Below are 21,297 nucleotides of genomic sequence, written 5' to 3'. Positions count from 1 at the left end.
CATGAACTTTTCTTTAAACTATATTGAAGTAACGAAAACCTTGTACTGGTCAATTCCAGGTGAAATTCCATAAGCCTCGATGAAATAAAAAATGGTTATTTATGGTGTTGCAGTATTGAGTCATGTGATGTTTTTCTCGTCTATTATTACTTTATTAGATGATGTATGTCACTATAAAAATTTGCACTGGAACATAATTTTGTTTCTTGTGCCTGTGCATAAGTATCATATTATAATGAGATTCACAGTATACTAAAATTGTTTTTATATATTCTTTATTTTAGAAAAATAAGCAAGCTGTTGAAAAAGGGAAGAAAGAGTGTGAGGAGACACTGAGCAAGGCCGAGGACATTATGACAGAAGTCAACAACTTAGCACAAGATATCAATAATGCTGAAAATGTAAGTGAACGCAGCTGTACAATGAAATGCACAGTCTACTTGCCTCTGCAGCCATATTAAGATATTTCACGCTAACTGATCCACACAAACAAAATGCTACTTTACATTGTGGTAAATAGCTTCACAGAGAACAGAGCAGAAAAGTATTTTTCCATCTGTCAAAAGAATTCTCAACATTATCAACAATCAGAAAATGGTACAACTGTCATTCTCCACAGGAATTAAATGTAGTCTTAAGGTGCCCATCCCTTAGTCGATTACACTGTACGATTGCATGAGTACGACATCATAATCGTGCAATCACTCAGTAATCGGCCACAAATCATGCACAAATCGTGCATCAAAATGTCAGAAACAACCAGTGATTCACGCTCTCGCTGGTCGTTTCCGACATCATTCATCGTCCGAACATGCAGGCCAATCTGCCGATAATGACAGATTGGCCATGTTCGTTCAGTGTAGGCACTGCACCCCCTAGGGGAACGGCGGTACAATTACGATGTCGTAATCGTACCGTCTTTCCCTGATCTACTAGTGGATGGGCACCATCAGACTTCAGATGCAACCAAGTGCATCTTACCAGTAGCATAATAAAAGCACTGATACTTTGGTCAAGATATCATTGATTGGAAAAGATCCTATGGGTAACTATGCAACTTCAGGTAGCCATTATATTCAGTAAGACAGCATGGTGTTGTGTTTAGAAGTCATTAGTGGGACCAGTGTGTGTAGTGATTAAGGGGTCTATGTACTAAGCCATGGAGAGAGATAAAGTGGCTGGAGATAAAGTACCAATCAATCAGCTCCTAACTGTCACTGTTACAGGCTGTGTTTAAAAAATTACCTAGGAGCTGATTGGTTGGTACTTTATCTCCATCCACTTTATTTCTATCCAAGGCTTAGTACATAGACCCCTCAGTGTCAGATAGCAATAGATGATTACTAATGCTTATGACCCTTTGTACCTTGACACGTATTTTATCCATATCTGACAGGAATTGACTGATATGAACAATGAACTGCCACCACTGACTGAACAATTAAATGACAAAATAAATGATCTTGCTAATGAAATTCAAAGGAGAGACCTCCCAGAACAGGTACTCCAGGCAGAACTGCACGCAGCTCAACTTAATGAGTCTTCTGCAAAACTGGATGGGTAAGTACTTGTGTGCATGAATATTTATCAAAGCAGTGCTTATATACAAACACAGAATAGACCATGGTTGCATTGTCAATATAAAGCAGTGTAACTGAGAGCCAAAATCATATTACTCATGTTTTTAGATTCAAAGCTTTATCCAGATGACATTACCTGTGTGTGTTTGTAGGTGTGCATGTATTCAGTTTATTTACTTTTAAACTGTGCCACATAAAAGGTTGGCATAATCAATATGCAAATGATAAGAAGCTGAATCAATATAGCTTCAGGTTTATATGGTCACTGCTGGCCTGTAGCACTTCAATTAAAATTGCTTTCAAATTTTACCAAGTACTCGTTTACTTTGTACGTTAATGTACCCTGTTAATTTCAGATACGAGCATGGCTCTCTTTCAATAAAATTTAGCAGTTGAGTTGAAGGTGAAACACAGAGCAGCAGTGCCACCTACATCCCCAACAGATATGTATCAGTCAGACTGCTTCTCTTAACATAGAGCTCTTCTTTATCAGTTGCCTGGAAGCAGGACTCACAGCTCATTTTATCTACAGGAATCAAAACCTCAGCTAAAAGTGTAACTAAAGATCATACTAAAGACACTAGCTCTCTGTAAGATCTTCTGATGTACCGTATGTGATACTGATGTGTATTACATCAGTTCCACAGTTTCACTTTGGCTACTGGATGCTACCATCATAGGGGAATCGTGTTGTGAGTGCTATACAGGCAGAGGGAAAAGTCTATAACAATATAATCGTTCAGCTTCAATTGTCTATTTGTTCTATGTGTACAGATGGAAGTCTGTTATACCATATAATCTCCTCTCCTCATAGAGGAGGATAAATTAATGCATTATGCAATTTAGTTAAATAAAAAAACATTGGTTTGTCTTATCTAATTCCTATTTTATTATATATCTTAATTTTTAATTTGTGTTTTATCATTTCATATATTTATATTGCTACTGTATATGTTTAAATCATGTTTATAGAGCAGTTAACTCTCAGGATTGGATTTAAATTTGTGTGCATCTAGGTTACTTAGGCTTTACCACTCCTGCCTTTATTCATGGCTCTATAACTCCATATACAATTTTTATCACATCTCCTAACACAGTGTCCCTCCCTCCCCTGGTGGCATATCCAACATCTGTAAAATGCTAGGCCACCCCCCCCCCCTCCTACAAAACCACCATTTATTTGCTGCATGAAGTGGAGGTGCCTGCCTCCAGTACATGCAACCGGGCAGGGGCGTTTCTAGAGAGGAGGGGGCCCATGTGCAGTCTAGGACATGGGTCCCCTCCTCTCGGGCCGGTGGCTGGCAGCGCATTGAGCTGTGCACGGCCAGCGCCGGAGTTATAGACTCTGGGCACTAGAGTGCACCTAGAGGGCCTGATTCAGATCCGCTTGCAAGTGCACAGCGCTCGCAAGTGGGTCGATGGTCCCCCATTGCACATGCGCATGCCGGAGCCGGCTCCGGTGTGCGCGAGACCCGGCCAGCTACGGGCACTCCGTCGCCTACGGGTCTCGCACCAAAATGGGGCAGCTGTCGCCTGTGATTGACAGCTCGCCCCATTTTGGAGGCATGCGCGGGGGTGGCTGGCCAAACAGAGGCATTCCCGAAGGAACACCTGCCGTTTGGGGGTGGCCTCAGTAGTGAGCTTCTGGCTCTACTAGAGCCGGAAGCTCACTGGGGCTTGCGATGGACAAGACCCTAGCGGCCATTTTCCAGTCATTTTTACAGCGCCGGACCCCCGCGCCGACGTGAGCAGTAAGTAATTCTATGGGTGCAGGGTGTACGGTGTGGGTCCGTGTTCCCCGCACACCCTGCACCCATTATAGATATGCCCCTGCAACAGGGGAATAACTCCCAACCTGATCCTGATCATGGTATGACAGAAGGGTGCCCTCCAATCAGGACTGTGTTGCTGAAATCAGGACAGTTGGGAGGTATGCCTTTAAAAAAATAAATTATTATAAAAAATTGATTTATTCTACAAGCAGTCTGCCTCATCTAAAATGTTGATATGCTAAAACACAGCCTAACCCAGGGTTGCCTTATCTATATTTCCTGAGCTGCCACACCATTATCCAATAATACATATATGAAGTGTAATAATTATACTAAAGTTACATTCTTTCAGTTCCATGTGATGAGAAAGGCTTGCTCAGTCTGCTATATATGTAATGTAACTGAACTCTGCTTAGTGGATGTTGCCCAGTTTGTATTTCTGTACTACATCCCTAAATAGACTACTTTGAAAGGAAACCATATGATTTAATGATTAAGCAGGAAACTGTGCATGCAACTGCTATGGCGTCTACATAGGCAGACAATACTGATTTTACAAATGAAGAATATGTACCCATTTTATGTGCTCTGGAGTCAGTGCCCAAACAAATTGCTTTACCGTTGCTGCAATGTTTTCTACACATTATTTTGATATCAATTCATTTCTGCAGGGTTTCATTTAGATTTGAATTTAACAGAGCTATCTGCTTTTACAGGATCCTTGCTGAAGCTAAAAATCTCTCATTTAATGCTACGGTGGCTTTTAAAGCATACAGCAATATCAAGGACTTGATTGACGATGCTGAGGATACTGCAAAGGAGAGTAAAGCCAAGGCAAATGAAGCAGTAGACCTGGTAAGAATAAAAATAACTCAGAGAAAAACTGCAGCCCAAATGCTTTTGTGCAATAATCTCCACTGACTCAATTAAATGCATGCAGTTCCGGAGACAGTCTTTACTGGTGATTGCTGTCTTTTATACCCCGGGCATAGACCTAACTAGCCTGGATTTAAAAAAAAAAAGTTGAACACATAATTAATAAATAGTTAATCACCTGTTACATCTTACAAATCTAATGATTCTTATTGACACGGGCCCCCTGGTGTTACTATAATTGCAAACTCTACATTTCCAATTACAGAATGAACATTTTGTCGTTACACTAGTGCAGAATAAATGCAAAATTTAAATAAAAATCACTATCGTCTAACCAGGTTTTTACTGGCTAAATGAATGAAATAGGTGTATTGTAACCCCTTCTTTTCCACCACAGTTGAAAAGGATTTTAATTTCAGAAAATATCAGGCAAGGTTTAGAATAAAACATGGAATAAGGATATATAATAATTTTGCAGTTTGCAGTTCAGTGAAAGATGGGGTTATCCTGCAGCTGTTGTGATTGTCCTGATCTGATTAGCTGAGTGAATTGTGCCACTCACTTGAATGTATCAGCCTGGGACAGGTAATAAGTGGTGATATTCTATCATTGTTATTACTTTGCCCTGTTTTGCACCTATGTATTAACTATTTCCCACCACTATCTAATGTTACAACATGTAAATTAACACGCTAGAAGATGTCACTTATCACCTTTGGATCACTTGCAATCACTTTACTTCTTACTAATTGACGGATCCTTCTCAGAACATGTTTGGCGGTGACTGAATGATAATTCTTACCCTGAAAAATGTTCCTCATTGCTGCGATATGCAGTGAAAGTTAATTTTCAGGGGCAGATCACAATTAATAATAACTAGTATTTATCTATGGATCTCCATACTTTTTTCTCAGCTATAGTGCATTTAAATCTCACCCATGGACATCAAAGGAACAGATCTATTTGTATATAATAAATATACTATGTAAAAAATGTTATATAAAACATATTATATTGGAGAAATTGTGTTTGTAAATGTTTGAATAGCAATGCAAACAGCTGTACTAATGCCCATGTGCACATCTCTATTGAATTTTATTATTATAAAAATATAAAAAGATTGCAGCTCACCACCTCCAATGTCATACACGGAGTAGTTTGGGTGATCAATGGCAGCTCCTCTCTTGTCCAAATCCTCACCAGCCAGGGGAATCAATGCACAACAACTTATATATAAAAAGAAGACACTCATAGTGCACCATTCAATTTGGCATATATAGATCGTAGCCAGTTGCATACGTAACTTAAAAACTTCAAAGAGCTTCAGCACTTATCTTATATTTCTGTGGTAAATATCCACCAGATATCACTGTATACACATCTCTTTCTGGGGCTAAATGACACATTTACTAACACTTAACAAAAACAAATAAAAATGCATCAGTTAGTAAATGTGTGATTTAGCCCCAGAAACACAATAATGATGTTGATAGATTTGACCTTTAGTAAATATACCCCAATGTCTCCAAATGAGGGTGCTAGAATATAATAACTCCAATACTGCTATAACTTCTTTGAAAAATAGTAAGAATTATATATATTTATATACTGTATATATATAACACTTAAGCATGACACATTTCTGCATAGCTGTATTTTGGGTCATATTCTTTCTGTTGCTGTCATAACCATGACTGACACATCCTCAAATTCTTTTAAATAAGTTTATCATACAAGGAAGTTTGTCAAAGTAAAAACTCCAGAGAAAGTCATCCCAGGGGTTACTGCTTTATGCATGCCGGGTTTTGAATGCATGAGATTACGTCTCAGTGAGCGTGGTATAGATTAATAATAGTAAAATGAGTACTTCATTTAAGTTTTCCTATTTAAGTCATGTAGTGACAGCCAGACTCATTTGGATGCTTGCTAAATTCATACTTTCAGTATATACATTCAAAACTGCTAACGGATAATTTAAATGGCACAATGCAGTTTATACCTGTGTTTGGACACAAAATGAGAATTAAACCCAACATACAAAGCACAATAACTGGTATTGTGCTTTTACCCATGCATACGGGCACATGCTGAGCATTACACCTAACATATGGAACAAGAACTTATACTAAAATTAACATCTAGAACTTAATTTGTGTTATTATACCTTGAGCCCCATCTACTTCTACTGTATGTTCTCTCAATTAGCTTACAGTTTTTCTTAAGCCCTTGCTCATATCCCATTAATGGAGCCTCTTCCTTTTATCCCATGTTTTTACCCTGTCTTTGTTTTTAGCACTTTCACATTTTCCATTACTCTTTAACCAAGCAGTTTACTAACTCATCCAGGCTCTGGACTAACACATATACTTCCTATTTTTTGCTATGAGGGTAATGAGAACATTATAGGAAAGTCTACCAAAGCTCCCTAAGATAGTATGAAGGAAGGTTTTGTTCCACATCCAGAATGGAATAGTGCCCAGTACAGTAAGAGCTGGTAACACATTATGGTAACTATCTACCTTCATCCCCTTTCTAAAAGATGAGGCCAAATCTCCATGGAATAAATAGATTTTAATCTATTTAATTTTAATAACAGAATATGAAATCTAATCAATAATTTAAGCTCTTAGAAGCAATAACTATATACAGAATATATAGCTCTTACACCCGATAGCTATATATAAAATATTGCTGAAACCTTAACCTAATCCAGATTTGAATGCATCACTAAGTAAAAATGTATGTGCTGTATTTAAACCAGAGGCAGCAGAAAATATTAGACAATGATTCTACACCCCAAATTCAGGCAAAATTTTTTCCTATGCACTTTGTTTAAAGGATTAATTTAGCACTTTGAATGAAAAAAAAAAACATTTAATTTCTTTTAATCTGGCTTTCAGCATTCTGTCTCAATTGCCAGCAAATTTTAGATACTGCCTTTGTTGTATGCTATATGCATATTACTGCATGCAAATGTGACCTTTCTAGACTATAATTTTGAATATACTGTAACTAATAGTCCTCCAAAACCCAAGATACTTTATAAAATGCCCATCAGAAATTCATCAGAATTATGCATATTTGCTTCAGTTATTAATTTTAACAGACAGAAAGTATTTGCTTTCCCCATATTTGTCTATCCTGTGCTTATGTAGTTGTCTTCTGAATTGTTTTTATTGTCTGTATTTAAGAAATTGTGCACTGCGTTATGCTACACAAGAAATTCTGTGCTGTTTATTTTGTATTAGTTGCTCTGATTAATGTACCACATGCTTAGTGCTATGCTTATTGTAATCACTCTAACTGTATGAATAACAAAATAAAAAGCATGTTTTAATTTAAATAGCAGTGACAGACAGTGGGGAAACAAAATATACTTAACCAGGTTAAATGTTCTGAATACAAAAACAGGCACTTACAAGGTGGACAAAATAAATGCAGGTGTAAAAACCTCATTGTCCATTCACTTGGTGTGGTGCCAATTACATTTAAATACAGTAGCTTTACTCCTGTCCTAGTGTAAAAAGCAATCATGGATCAGTCGATAGAAGAACAGAAGCAACTCAGTACTAGTGCTGGAAGTCATAAAACTTCTGTAACTTCTACTTTTAAAGAAGGTAAAGGAGGAAGGTGTAATAAGACATCACCTCTAACTAAAAGGATATTGATGAATATGTTGGACAAGAACAAGTTGATAATAGGAGAATGATGTGTTTTTTATCACAGTAAATCAGCCATCAGTGGCATCACTTTTTGCCAGTGATAAGTATAAGTGCATTGTCATGTCAGAGCAAAAGACCAAAAAGCTAACTCTTCAGTGTGGAACTATTTTTACCTAAATCCTGACATTTGTCAAGGTATCTGTGGCATTTGTAGTGCCAAATTAAGTAGAGGTAGGGATGTTAACCATCTAGGCACCTCCTCTCTGATACATTATTTGCTGTGTTTTCATTCAAGTTATTTAGCAAAATCTGAAAAATCATATACAGATATGTACTCATACATCTAGCCTCAATACGCCATGCAGCATGACTTGCCTAGCATGAGTGAGTCACTAGGTCCCATACTCCTCTGTTTGGTGTCTTTGTTTTATGCTGAAAATGCATCTGACTAGGACACACCAGCAGACTGTGCAGTCTGTATGTGAAGCATAACGTAACTTGGAATAAAAAAAGCAGAGGCCGCTAAATTGTAGCAGCTGGTATACAGATTCATAGAATTAGTCGCACACAGATATACAAGTTTTGAAAATAAAATTATTCAGCACTGTCTGCTGGTGCATCCTAGTCGCATCTCATTGTGACTTAGAGGCATTTTTGGCAAAAAAAGATGCAAGATAGATGCCCAGTGCTAGCAGTCTCACAGGACCTGGCATAATGAGAGGGCATTTTTAGTGTGACTGCAGCAAAGAAGTGCGAGTACACATCTGTATAAAAGCAGTCCAGCATTAGCTACCAGAAGCATGGATAGATACCGGCACATGCAATCTCCACCATGAACACCTTCATCATCAACCTTTTCATTAGCAATTGGAGTTAGTCCTGCATCCAATTTGCAAAGTCAAATCACTTCGCCCCTATCCAGGATTTTGAGGAAGAATAACTGCATGCTAGGGCTGCTGGGGGGTGAATCTTCATCACAGAAGGGGCCCAAGAAGAAGACAATTAGTATCACACAATTATCTGTGCAACAATCATTTGTTACAGGAATCAAGTATGACAGCCACCATCCTTTTGCACAGCAGTTCACTGAAGCCATGATGGCTATGTTAGCATAAGATCTGTGCCCAATATCCTACATCAATGCATCTGGCTTTAACCAATTAGTTTAGGTCATGTGTCCACACTACCAAATTCCATCTCAATTATATTTTACCTAAAAAGCAATTCCTCATCAGCAACTAGAGGAACAGCAACCAGCTATGCAAATGTACACATCAAGCCATGAGTTGGGGAGAGAGGGGTCATGTTACATTACTGCAGAACACCGGAGAATACTTTTGGTTTTATGCAAGATATTGAAACCTTTTGAAATTGTAATCAATGAAGTGAGTTATCACTACCATCCTGAGTCAGGTCATACCCTTCATTAAACTACTGGAAAAGCAGCTAGAGAAACTGAAGGAGGAGTTGAAACAAATGGATCCTGCTAATTATATTAGACTCGTACAGTACATCAAGTTCTTACTTCCTTTTCTGGGACCATAAGGTTTGCTACAGATGTATCCACATACATATATCTCTATGTGCTACAAGTCAAACTACACATAACATGAGAGCTCTGTGTGACTCTGTAGCACCGAGTGTCTTTATGTGCACATCAATGTAAATATTTAGCACAAGCAGCCTCTGCTGATTAAAAAGAAATACAGAATGTCTATGTTCTGTGTGCAACTGCAGGTGTATGTGCATATAAAACGCTACATTAGAGTGTTACAGCCCCTGAGATGTGTGCTAACTATTCACATCGCTGTGCATATAAGATGCATTTGAAAGTAAAAAGTTGCATGAAAAGATGCTTGGTGCTACTGAATCCTGCCACGGCATGGCACAACTAGAAGGGTTGTTTATTGCGCAAGGATGCTAGATGTATGATGACACATCTATACATTGTGCAATTGGATCAGTACATTTTGGCAACCATGCTTTATCCTTGGCTTTAGCTTTGTGTAATCTTTTACACCTCCCACTGTTGTTGAACTACAAATCCCAGCATGCCTTGCAACAGTTTTAGCATGGTCAAATAGCAAAACTGTGGCAGGGCATGCTGAGATGTGTAGTTCTACAACAGCTGGGGTGCTGCTTATTGCCTACCCTAAGCTATGGGGGATTTAGACTGCCCACCCTCCAGTGTGTACTGTACTCCATTGTGACTGTTTAGCACAGTTGCAAGCCTTGCGAGTGATTGGCATAGGAGTCTACTTCCAAAAAATGTGGAAAAATTGATGTTTATCAAAATGAACAACAAATTCCATGAGGAATACCTTTACTGTCAATTACAAACAGAGACTGTAACAGTCGATTCCAGTGGGGAGGAATAAATATTGTGTGGTGATGAACTTTGAGGATCATTAATAGTTAGCCTTACGCCCATTGGTAACTTGGTTTCTGTTTTATTTTGTGGGGGCCCAAACAAACCAAGCCCTTCAGCCACAAAAGTGGTTGTTCCTGATGCTTAAGTGCTTGGTTTATTAAAGTGTGCGTGTACTATTCAATATACAACAAAAAGGTGGTTGGGAGGGCCCAAAAATATTCCATTGTGCACCACAATTTATTATGGGCTTTGCCCACCATGCTGCATTGTTGTACTATTTATCTGTACTGGCATGAGGACTGTGATTTTCTGGTTGAAGCAGGTTGTTATTATTATCTTTTCTGCTAGGCTGTTACTCTGGCTTTAATCACCTGTATTAGACTGAGACCTGTGAATTGCTGTTTGAAGAAGTGTGTTGATAATATTATATTTTGTAGTAGGATTTTACTTTTAGACTATTAGTTCTTGATTAGGATCCCAGCGGTCAGAATTCTGACCTCTGAAACCCTAACCCTTGTACTGTCACAACTCTCAGGTGGGGTATGGATGCAACCCATATTTTGGGAATAGATAAGACCTATTTCTGAGGTGCGGAGTCTAATGTGCTGGAAATGTTCACCAGGGACCCTCGCAAGAGGGTATGGACTCGGCTGTGTCCGACACACAGGTCGTGGCCCTCAGAATAGGTTCCCCTATACAGGTGCTGGTTTACTCAGGATGTAATTGAGAAGATTCTCAGCATAGTCAACCGGCCAGGTCAAAACCAAATGGACAAATGGTACCATGGAGCAGACATATGCGGGTCACAGAGGATAGCCAAGGTCATATCCAGATTACCAAATGCCAGGGTTTAGACAAAAGCAGGTCAGGAACAAAACCAGGGTCAGGAACAGACTTGCAGAAGCTGATTGCAGGAATCTTCTAATCAGTGCAGCTGGTGATTTCACTGAGCTGGATGATAGGCTGCAAATTATGTTTGCTGAGTGAGTTCTCTGGATAAGCTTGATATTCCTAAACTGGAATTCAGCAGCACATGAATAAGGAGGACACAGAACTGTAGATATGGGGCCAGATAGCAGTAATGCTTTTCTGCACAAAGGAGCCACAGGATAGAAGTTAACACTAGGAAGCAACTCTTTGCTCTGGCACCACTGGGAGTTCTCACAGGGGATAAGAATCTGCTGCAAGTCCCTGATAGGCTGCTAAGGTCAGCTGAGGCAGCAGCACTCCCACTGGAAGAATACTATCAGCTGACATAGTGCATGATGGTGATGTCAGTACATTGTTCTCGAATAAGGTCAGGCAAAAATCCTGACCTGCAGCAAATGGCAAGGTAAGTCACACAATATGAGCAGAGTGTGACACCCACTAACCAAAATATTTACCATCGGGATGCCAGCGGTTGGGTTTGCTGATGCCGGGATTCTGACTGGTGTAGTGATTCCAGCTCCGGCATTCTGAGTGCCTGCATCCCGATAGCCAACTATATCCCCTTGATTAATTAAAACATTCTATAGGGTTGTATAGTTTATTAAACTGCCATCCTGTCTGCCACTGCAGTGCCACAATGTTTCCTAGATGTGCTATATTCTTTTAAACTGCCATGTGTTTGTGCTGCTGCTCTGTTGCTTAGTTTAGCCAGCCAGCTCACTGCAGCCTTTGGCCAATATTGGTGAAAACAATATTTTGAGCTGTGAAGTGGTCAAAATTGACTGGAGATGACTGGGAATGAATGTTATTGAGGTAACTACTACTGTACTAATAAAAACAGGTAAAAATGACGTGATTTAACTGTTTCCATCATTCAGAAATCCAAAACCAAAACATTTTAGGCTGGTTTTGCCAAAATCAAAACATGACTATGATTTAGAACCAAAAATCAACTTCATCAATGACAGCAGAGTATTAACCATTTACAATAAAAATACTGATAAGTAGAGATCAACATAGTACAAAGTAGGAATTGTTGTTAAATCAAAGAGCTGATTAATTTGCTTATTCTAAACTGTTTTAATCAGAATCTGGGAAATTAAAAGAAGGTAAGTCTTAGAGTAACAGCGGATAACAATGCAATGTAATTAGTAATCTATGATTTTATTTATTCTACCTTTCCCATTACCCAAAAATCAGGCAACCTGTATCCCAAACATGTCTGTCAAGCCAAAAGAGGTAATATCGTACCTAAGCAAAATTGTTTCTAGACTCTCGTTTGAAAAAAGCCATATTATTTAGTGTATCATGACAAAATCATACTTTTTGTTACTATGCTTCTCCATCTGTTTTTTTTTTGCCTGCGGTCTCTCAAAGCTGCTGCAGTGAGTACATTTGCCTACCAAATGTTGCCCTTTGCCTAGGGGAAACCCTGAAGACATCTTGATTGCTGCAGCAGCATGTGAAAGAAAGCTAAGACCAATAACATCAATTGGAAATACTGGGTGCCAAGTAAGGAACAGTACAGAATATAAAGTATAAAATTAGTATTGTCTTTCTACAGTATAGGAGTTAGTTCTATATTGCAGATATGCTCAACTATATCCTTGCCGCTGGCACGAGACGCGCCCGCGAGCAGATATGCACACATATGCATACACGACCGTGCCTCCATAGGAATGCATGGTGTGATCGCAGTGCATGCCATAGCATACCGTAGCGTATGCAGGTGTGGGGAAACGTATGGTGCGATTCGTGCGCGCATTTGTGCCGCGATCAGCACAATGTAACTGGGCTCATCTGTATGTGACTGGCTAAAGGTTGTATTTTTAATTTGTAATTAAATTAATCTACTAATTAAGTGGATTGATAACAAATGTCTGACTTTTTTAGCTAGAGCATTTTAAAAATGGGAACATTTAGATACCAGGATAACTGTTCATTTTGTAGGAAAAGTATACCTAGGCCCAGTATGCCTTTTGAAGCGAGATGCCTGGCTCGAGTGAGCCGCACTGAGCGATGTAGCCTAGCGACTTTTTCTTTGAACTTGCATATTATTCATACCACAGACGGAGTGAAACACCACTCAATCTGTATAACAGATGCTGTGCTGTGACTTTAACTGCACAGGAATTAGTTTTAAATATGTACAAAGTCGCAGATGAAGCACAATCTAACTTGCCATGAAAAAAAGCAGCGGCATAGAGTTTCGTATATACTGTAGATTCATAGTTATTCAAACACAGATATACAAGTGTTGCATATCAAATTAATCAGTGCAGTCTTGTTAAACAGTTTTTTTTATTGCATTGTGACTAAAACATATATTTGAGAGAAAAAAAATGCTCAGTGCAAGCCGAGTCACATAGGACTTGGTGTGCTGAGAAGGACATCTGTATCTGTTTTTGAAAGACTTTTAAAATACAAACTAAATATATATTTACAATGTAATACAGCATACTTATTGAAAATCCATAGCGTGGAAAGATTATTATTGTTTTTTTAGGCACCACAATAATCCACAGCATAAGTAGAGCATATAACAAAGACATTCCAATAGGCAGAGTAATGAACACACAAGAAGTTTAATACTGTGTATAAGCCATAACAGGTGCCCGTGCTGCTCCTCACCTTTGAAACTCTCTCCATCTCCCCATCAGCCTCTCCACCTCTCTACAATCCTTCAAACGGGTTCTCAAGACCCACTACTTCATCAATGCTTTCCAGCTCTCATCTTAACTTGCAGCTACATGCTTCCTCCTCCCTGTCTTCCCATCTGTATCATGCCTGTCTGTCTGCCCCTCCCCTTGAGAATGTAAGCTCTTGCGAGCAGGGCCCTCTACCCTCTTTTGATTCTCCTTGCTTTATTTTCATCTACTACTTACTCACCACTAGGACACCTAACACTTGGTTGTTTATGCTCTGTTGCTTATTTGGGTGTTACCACCAATGTATCAATGCATATTATCCATGTCCTTGTCCTGCATTGTATTGTACTGTAAGTCACTTTTTTGGTTATGCACTTGGTAAAGCACTGGGGAACACTTGTGGCGCCATTTACATAAACGATAATAATAATAGGTAAGTTGCTTACCACATGTTTAAAAGAACATGCAGAAGGAAAGAAAAAGATGCACAGGTGGATAAAGTAGAAGCAGACAAAAATACATGAGGAAGGAGGACCACAATCTAATGGGGTCTGAGGAGACTGAGGGCAACACCATGAGAATATGGGTGCAGACTGCAGGGGCTAGTGGGACTGGAGTTAGCCAGAAGACTGGTATACTTTGATGAACAGGAAGGTTTTTAAGAAACGTTGGAAGAATTGGAGACTGGTGGGGAGTCTGATTGAAGCACAGGAAAAGTTTTGGAGGCAGGTGTGTGATGCAGTAATCTATGGAGAGTTGAGGCACTGGTTATTGGCAGAGAGGAGAGGGCAAGAGGGAGTGTGGATAAAGGTGTGGATAGAGAAGTAGGAAAGGCTAAGGTTTTGTTAGTGAGAGTGTGAAGTTTTAATTGGCATCTGTAGGTAATGGGAAGCCAATGTATTAAATGGCATAGCAGGGAGGCTGAAGCAGAGTGTTGAGAGAGAAAAATTATTCTCGTCACAGAATTCAGAATAGACTGAATTGTGAAGAGGCAAGTTAGAAGAAGGCCAGGCACTAGGAGGTTTTAGAAGTTGACATAGGAGTTAATAAAACAGTGCATGGGAGTTTGGGCTGTATCCTGGGGAAATAAGAAGTCAAGTCGAGTGTGACAACCAGGCAGCAGACATTAGGCAAAGAGGAGCATAATGTTGTTCATGGAGGCGGAAAGGTTGGGAGGTATGTAAACTTACGCTGAAGGGCAGATGATGAGCTGTTTTAGACATTTAGGCTACCGATGGAGCAATTCAATTGTTTCTCCATTTGGACACCTGAAGCTGCGGGAGGCACATTTCTTTTCACAGCCTTCAGAGGTGCGAGAAAAAATGTGTGCAAAGTCAGTTTTTTTTGGGCACTCTAACAGTGGTTTGGGTGCCCAAACCACTTCTTTAGATGGGTTTAGCCACTTTATGCTTTGCATGGCTAAACCTGGTGCTTTTAGTAGCGTTAAGCATTAAAGGGTGCCCAAATGGAGAAACAATTGAATTGCTCCATCAGGCACCTATTTGCACAGACGCCCAGTAGGGGGGCAAGTAAAACATTTGGGTTGCAGCCTTAGAGAAGAGGAAAGCCCAGGTAAGGAAACTTAGATTTGGTGTCATCAGCATTGAGGTAGAGCTAGATTTAACCAAGGAGGCAAAGAAAAGCAGGGATAAGAATGAATATTTTGAGGGAGAGGTTGAAGAGCCAGAAGTTGAAACAGAGAATGAGTAGTTGGACAGGTAAATGGAAACAAGAGGTAGAACAGTGTCATGAAGGCCAATGGAGTGAAGTATATTCTGAAAGACAGTGTCACATCAGAAACTGGAGAAGAGGACGTGGTGGGCCTAAGTTGGGGAAAGAAGTGGAGACGAGGGGCCTGGATGTACGTTCTCCTCATCCACAGGTCTTGAGTGTTGGCGAGACCTGGGCAAAGGTGCGGAGTCTAACCCACAGGATGGTGTTCGCCAGTGACCCCCCCCAATTGGGATATGGGCTTAGCTGCACCCCGTGAGCAGGTCGCGGTCCTTTGACCAGGTACCCAAGCCCTGCAGGGATAGAGACACTACACCCGTGGCCCAGCGAGGATATGCCTGCTTAGGAACAAAACAGTCCCTTAAAATACTGTATGGAAAACACCTTGACATGAGGATCAAACGTCAACAAGGATTACAAGTGGGAAGCAACTCACGGTTACTTGAGACGTCACCAGAGATAGAAGGCACACGGGTAGAGGCGGTATACGTTGTAGCACGGATGTTCACTGGAGACGTAGGGCACACAGGTGGGGATGGTAACACTGCTGCACGGGTATTCACCAGAGACCTATAGGCACACAGGTAAAGGAGGTAACACTGCTGAACGGGTATTCACCAGAGATGTATAGGCACACAGGTAAAGGTGATAACACTGCTGCACGGGTATTCACCAAAGACGTAAAGGCACACAGGTAAAGGTGGTCACACTGCTTCACGGGTATTCACCAGAGATGTTTAGGCACACAGGTAAAGGTGGTAACACTGCAGCTGTACGGGTGAATAGGAACCTGGACCGGGAACTCACTAAAGTACGCTAGGAGACAACCGTTGTTCAGGCAATTTCCCATAACCTGTGGAACAGTTTTATACCCATGGGAACCCTTAGACAGGTGCACAGCATCAGCTGAGAACGGGCCTATCAGGGAGAAGGATCCAGTCTCATGGGCCGACTGTCATGGCGGCGCCCATGTCCGGATTTGCGATGCCGGACACCAGCCCTCCAGGAAGCCACAGCACGCGGGGAGAATACTCAGCTTCTCCCCCGCCGACGCGCAGGCCGACCGACCACCCAGGATGAAAGGGGAAGCCGGTGGTGCGGTAAGCGGGCGCCGATCCCCGGCTGAGCCCTGACAGACAGGTTGGACTTCAGTGTATAAAAAAATATCACAGAGGTCCAAAAGGGATAGCAGAGAGAATTGAACCTTGAACTTGGCTGATGGAAGACTATATTTGAATTCTGATGTTTTTATACTAAAGGTCAATAATGATGAAGAAGTGATAGGTGGACCAATATAATAAGAAAATATTTTAGAAACTGAAAAAAAATTATGCAAACATAAATGAACAACTGAAAAAGTATTATAATTTAGCCTGATCCTAGCACTCCAGAATACCAGTATTCAAGTTTTATTCAACATGCGTTGGAGCTGGTAGAGAAGAACATCACCATGGCAGAGAAGATTTTCTCTCCATGTAGGTGACGTCATCTGTTTCCATTGCATCTTCAAAGGTGGTTTGGTTAAACTGCAGATTCGGAACAGTAGGTGACATACACTGGGAGTTGGGGAAAGAATAACGTTTAATACATAAATATGAGAGGATAGGAAACACCAATGATTTCTTAACATTTATTCAAAAGATATTCACAATCCTGCCAATCATTCTGAAACTAATCTTTAAATAATAAAGCCTTATTTTAGGTTATAGAAGAAATAAAATTTGAAGGAGACAGCTTTCCACTAGTAAAGCCTTTACTACACTTTAAGCCTGTTTTCCTGACCAGCGTGATGTGTATATATAATATGAGAAAGACAAGAATAGAAAATCAAATTAAGTACCTAGTAGGCAGTAGGCATAGCTGTCATTTTTTTTCAGAATGTGTAGAGGCTCTGTATGAGATATGCAGGAGAACTCTGCACAGGAAAAGAAATTCATATATTAGGCTCTTGGAATTGGTTTTTACCCTCGCTGCTGGTTGTATGGAAATACAAGCAGATAAACTTGTAACTTTTAGCACTGCCTTTTTTATGTCTGCTCAACTCACCTACTACGGCTTATACATTTATACTCAATGGATTTCATGGTTAGCTAAGATAATTTTTCTTTTGCCAGATAGCCAAGTTACTAGTATGAGCCTGCAGGTAGTATTAGCCTCATATGTTGTAGCCTTTTGGATGGTGACTAAGGTATATTTATCACAATCCATATCTCAGATGTGATAAAATTGCCCAAATTCGCAATGAAATATTTGAACACATCACAAGGATGTATCAAATATCGCTCAGGGACAGCGCTTGCTAGAAAGCTGCGTCCCTGCGAATCCTCTCAGCAAAGTTCTCAGGGAATTTTTCACAAAAAATACCCTGAGAATGTGGCTGTGTATGCACCATTGGCGGCTACTACTAAAAAAAAAAAACCCTCTGCTTGCACTTACCTCAGTGATCTCCTCTGTGACACCGATCAGCTGATCGCCGGGCTCCTGCTCTGTGACCCTGGTTAGCTGATAAGTGCAGTAAACTGAGATGCCATCTCCAGGTGGCTTTATTGTCACAAGGCTTCCCCCATTATCTACAGTATTAACAATTAGATTTTAGTAAATTTGAGTACAGTACATCACATTTCCCATTACAAGCATGGGAAAAGCAATATGCTTACTAAAAAAAAAGTAAGCATTGATGCATTTAGTTGATACTAAAATAAATGTGAAAAGTGTATGAAAACACCCATTTTCACACTATTTTAGTAAAAACAAATAGATAAATAAGGGATCTAAGAGGCTGAAAAAAAACATGTTTATTAAATTAGTTCCAAATCATATTACTGTTTCTAGTAATAAAAACAATTAAAGGTTACCTGTGCTGTCCTTCACGGTGTGGCATAGTAAGCAGCAATTCTTCATCAGGCTGATGTTAAGTTGGACTGCTTGTACTCATTCTACATTAGAGAATACTCCTCGCTCTTCCATCCCTCTTATCCAGACACAAACAGAAACACATGTTTAAATTGCTTCCAAATCATTTTACTGTTGCTAGCAATAAAAATGTTGCCTGTGCTGTCCTTCACGGTGTGGATTAAACTGGGTACACACTGAGCGATGTCTACCCAGCCGACATATCGGATCATGGGTACATATAAGGACGAGGTAATGAGTGATGGAACGATATCTCTTTCTGACCTTCATTATCTGCAACGGGGCCACTTGTGATATCGTCCAGTTGGACGTGCAGCACGGCCGACCAGATGATGTCGCAAGCGGCCACAGGAGCATGCATATTGGCCATACACACTGACAATGCGGCTGATATGTCGTTCCGATTCAACCCGTGCCGACATCATCTCAATGTGTACCCAGCTTTTATAAGCAGCAAGTCTTCATCGTGTATAGTGGTTTCTGTTATTTTCCAAAAGGATTACAAGTGTATTCTACCAGGATTTATGTGAGAAACTGGCTTAAAGTGAATTTGTGGGAGAGTGTTAATAAATATTTTTTTATGGTGTCAGTATTTATCTTTTACAGTTTTTTCATCTGGTTCACAACTGGGCCGTGTGGGCTCTCGACACCAGGGCATGCTCCCACTTGTGGTTCTAATAGTGCCTCAATGGTCTGGCAGCCATGGATATGCTGACATTTGTAGTTCTACAAGCATTAGCATACCTAAGTAGTATATGGCTAAATAGTATATGGCTGGTAGAGCTTGCTGGGAGCAGTAGTGCACCAGGGACAAACTCCCAGTGCTTCAGCATAGCGCTGTTTTGTTCTAGGGAAGGTGGGCCCACATCTTTTTATTTTTTGTGTGCCCCATTCCTTTGTGGACTGAAGATGCTAGAGCCTCTCGCTGGCTGAAAATGGTAAGGCTGTGTTACATTATGACACTGTGGGCCTGATACTTAGTCACAGGCAGAAGCGTCTATTGGCAGTTGCCTGTCTACATCTTTATGCGAATGCCACTACAAAATCCTTCCTTTGTGTACATCCGTGAAGCGAAATGTGGAAGGTCTGAGATACCCACTTTTAGTGCCCGTGCACGCTGTAATACTGATTCGTGCATCCTCATACGCCACCACCGGTCGCACTATTGAAACTTGCGCTAGCCCTATGGCAGGTGCAGTTTCTACATCTACATCTGATTTCCTATGTCTGCACACCCACAACACCCCCAGAACACACCCACTGAACGGACCATATTTGCATACATTTCTAGCCACCTCCCACTCACTGCCCAGGAACTCCCATCACTTTTCCACAACATTTCTGATAAAGTCTGTTTCTCTTTGATTTAATATGTAACGTAATGTCAGACCTCCCACTATGGCCAATTGCTCATTGAGCATAACACATTTTTATTGTCGTTCACTTTAAATTTATTAATAAAAGGAAAGTCATTACACAATGTATCAGTTAAATAACATGTGCTCTTAGGTGGTTGAATTAATTAATAATAATTATTAATTAGAACTATGAGCTTAAGCACAAAATATGATTTAATATAAATGATAGGAGACAGTCTTGTGAGTCAAAAGACCCAAGATCAAGTTAAAATAAAAAATATATACATTTTTCACCCTTATTGCAGGGTAAAATGAATATAGTTTATATTTATTAGTATGCAGTGTTTTCCACAGCACTTAGTAGTGTGAGAAATATTTACTAAACTCAGAGTTCTGTTAAATCTTATTGTAGTAATAAAAATAAAACAGCACCGGTCAGGCCCGGCAGACTCGGACGCAACCTCCAGCAAAATGATTATATAATATACAGTATAGTCTGACCAATTCCCACTACAGAGTGTTCCCTGGTTGGCCGCATGTTGTGACATTAACAGTGGTCACCCGCGGACCATGGTCACATTACCAGGCAGCATTGGAGTATCCTACAATCCTGCACAACTTCTTCTGTCCTGCTGGTAGTGAAATCGGGAGGTTGGGGACCCCAACCGCCGCAGCTGTGCGGCGATGCCAGACCCCCGGAGTGTGAATGGATGCAGCGATGAGTGATGGAGGGCTGGGCTTTACCCCCAGCCTGACGTTACTTGGAGGCGTATATACTATGTCACGGTCGTAGTATATACATGGCAGATATAGATCACATCTTTGCTTGCATATAAGTACTACATTTTACTGTACCAAATTCATTGGTACAAAGTCGTTGCCAAAAAAAAAATAAAAATCATGATATTTTGTCACTGCAGAAAAACCTAGGCCCATATGTCTTGCTAAATAATCTTATTTTTTTTAATGTAAAACCAATTTCCATGCATGCCACATTTTACCTTTAGTTACAGTGGACACGGCAAGTATTAGGTCTCATTTGAATATTCTCAAGTACATTCAAGACTCACTCAAGTTTTGTTCTCATATTCTCAATGAAATCTGAATGATATGTTTTTTTTCTGATGTAGGTAACTGGCCCACAGGGATCCTTGAAAGATGAAGCAAAGAGCTCTATCCAAAAAAGCTTCCGGGTTCATACTGACGCTAAAAGACAGTCTCAAGATTTAAAAGGTAATGTCAGTGCAGCATGCTGTTTTGAAAAAGCAAATACATTGGTGTTATTTACTATTGAACAATATACTGTGTAATGTACTGGGGGCCTGATTCATGTTGGAACGCTGATGAGGGATTCCACGCAGTTTTCCAACTATCAGAAAACTGTGCATGGCAGAACGGGTTCTGCGATATCACTCTCAGATCCCACAAGCCACAGCATGATTGACATGCTGCAGCA

The 21,297-nt window shown here is 40.2% G+C and overlaps 1 protein-coding gene across 1 annotated transcript in view; it reads left to right on the top strand.

Moving 5' to 3' along the window:
- LAMA2 (laminin subunit alpha 2) overlaps positions 1-21,297 on the top strand; it is a 901,593-nt gene that overhangs the window by 746,363 nt on the left and 133,933 nt on the right. Inside the window, exons 39-42 of the mRNA XM_088452064.1 lie at positions 285-401; positions 1,397-1,560; positions 4,069-4,207; positions 20,972-21,074. Coding sequence (XP_088308190.1) covers positions 285-401; positions 1,397-1,560; positions 4,069-4,207; positions 20,972-21,074 — 523 coding nt within the window. The remainder of the gene's footprint in view (positions 1-284; positions 402-1,396; positions 1,561-4,068; positions 4,208-20,971; positions 21,075-21,297) is intronic.

This window comes from Taudactylus pleione, unplaced genomic scaffold (genome assembly GCF_031769625.1).
Source record: "Taudactylus pleione unplaced genomic scaffold, aTauple2 ptg000006l, whole genome shotgun sequence".
NCBI classification, from domain to species: Eukaryota; Metazoa; Chordata; class Amphibia; order Anura; family Myobatrachidae; genus Taudactylus; species Taudactylus pleione.
This window is presented reverse-complemented; position numbering and strand designations above follow the sequence as displayed.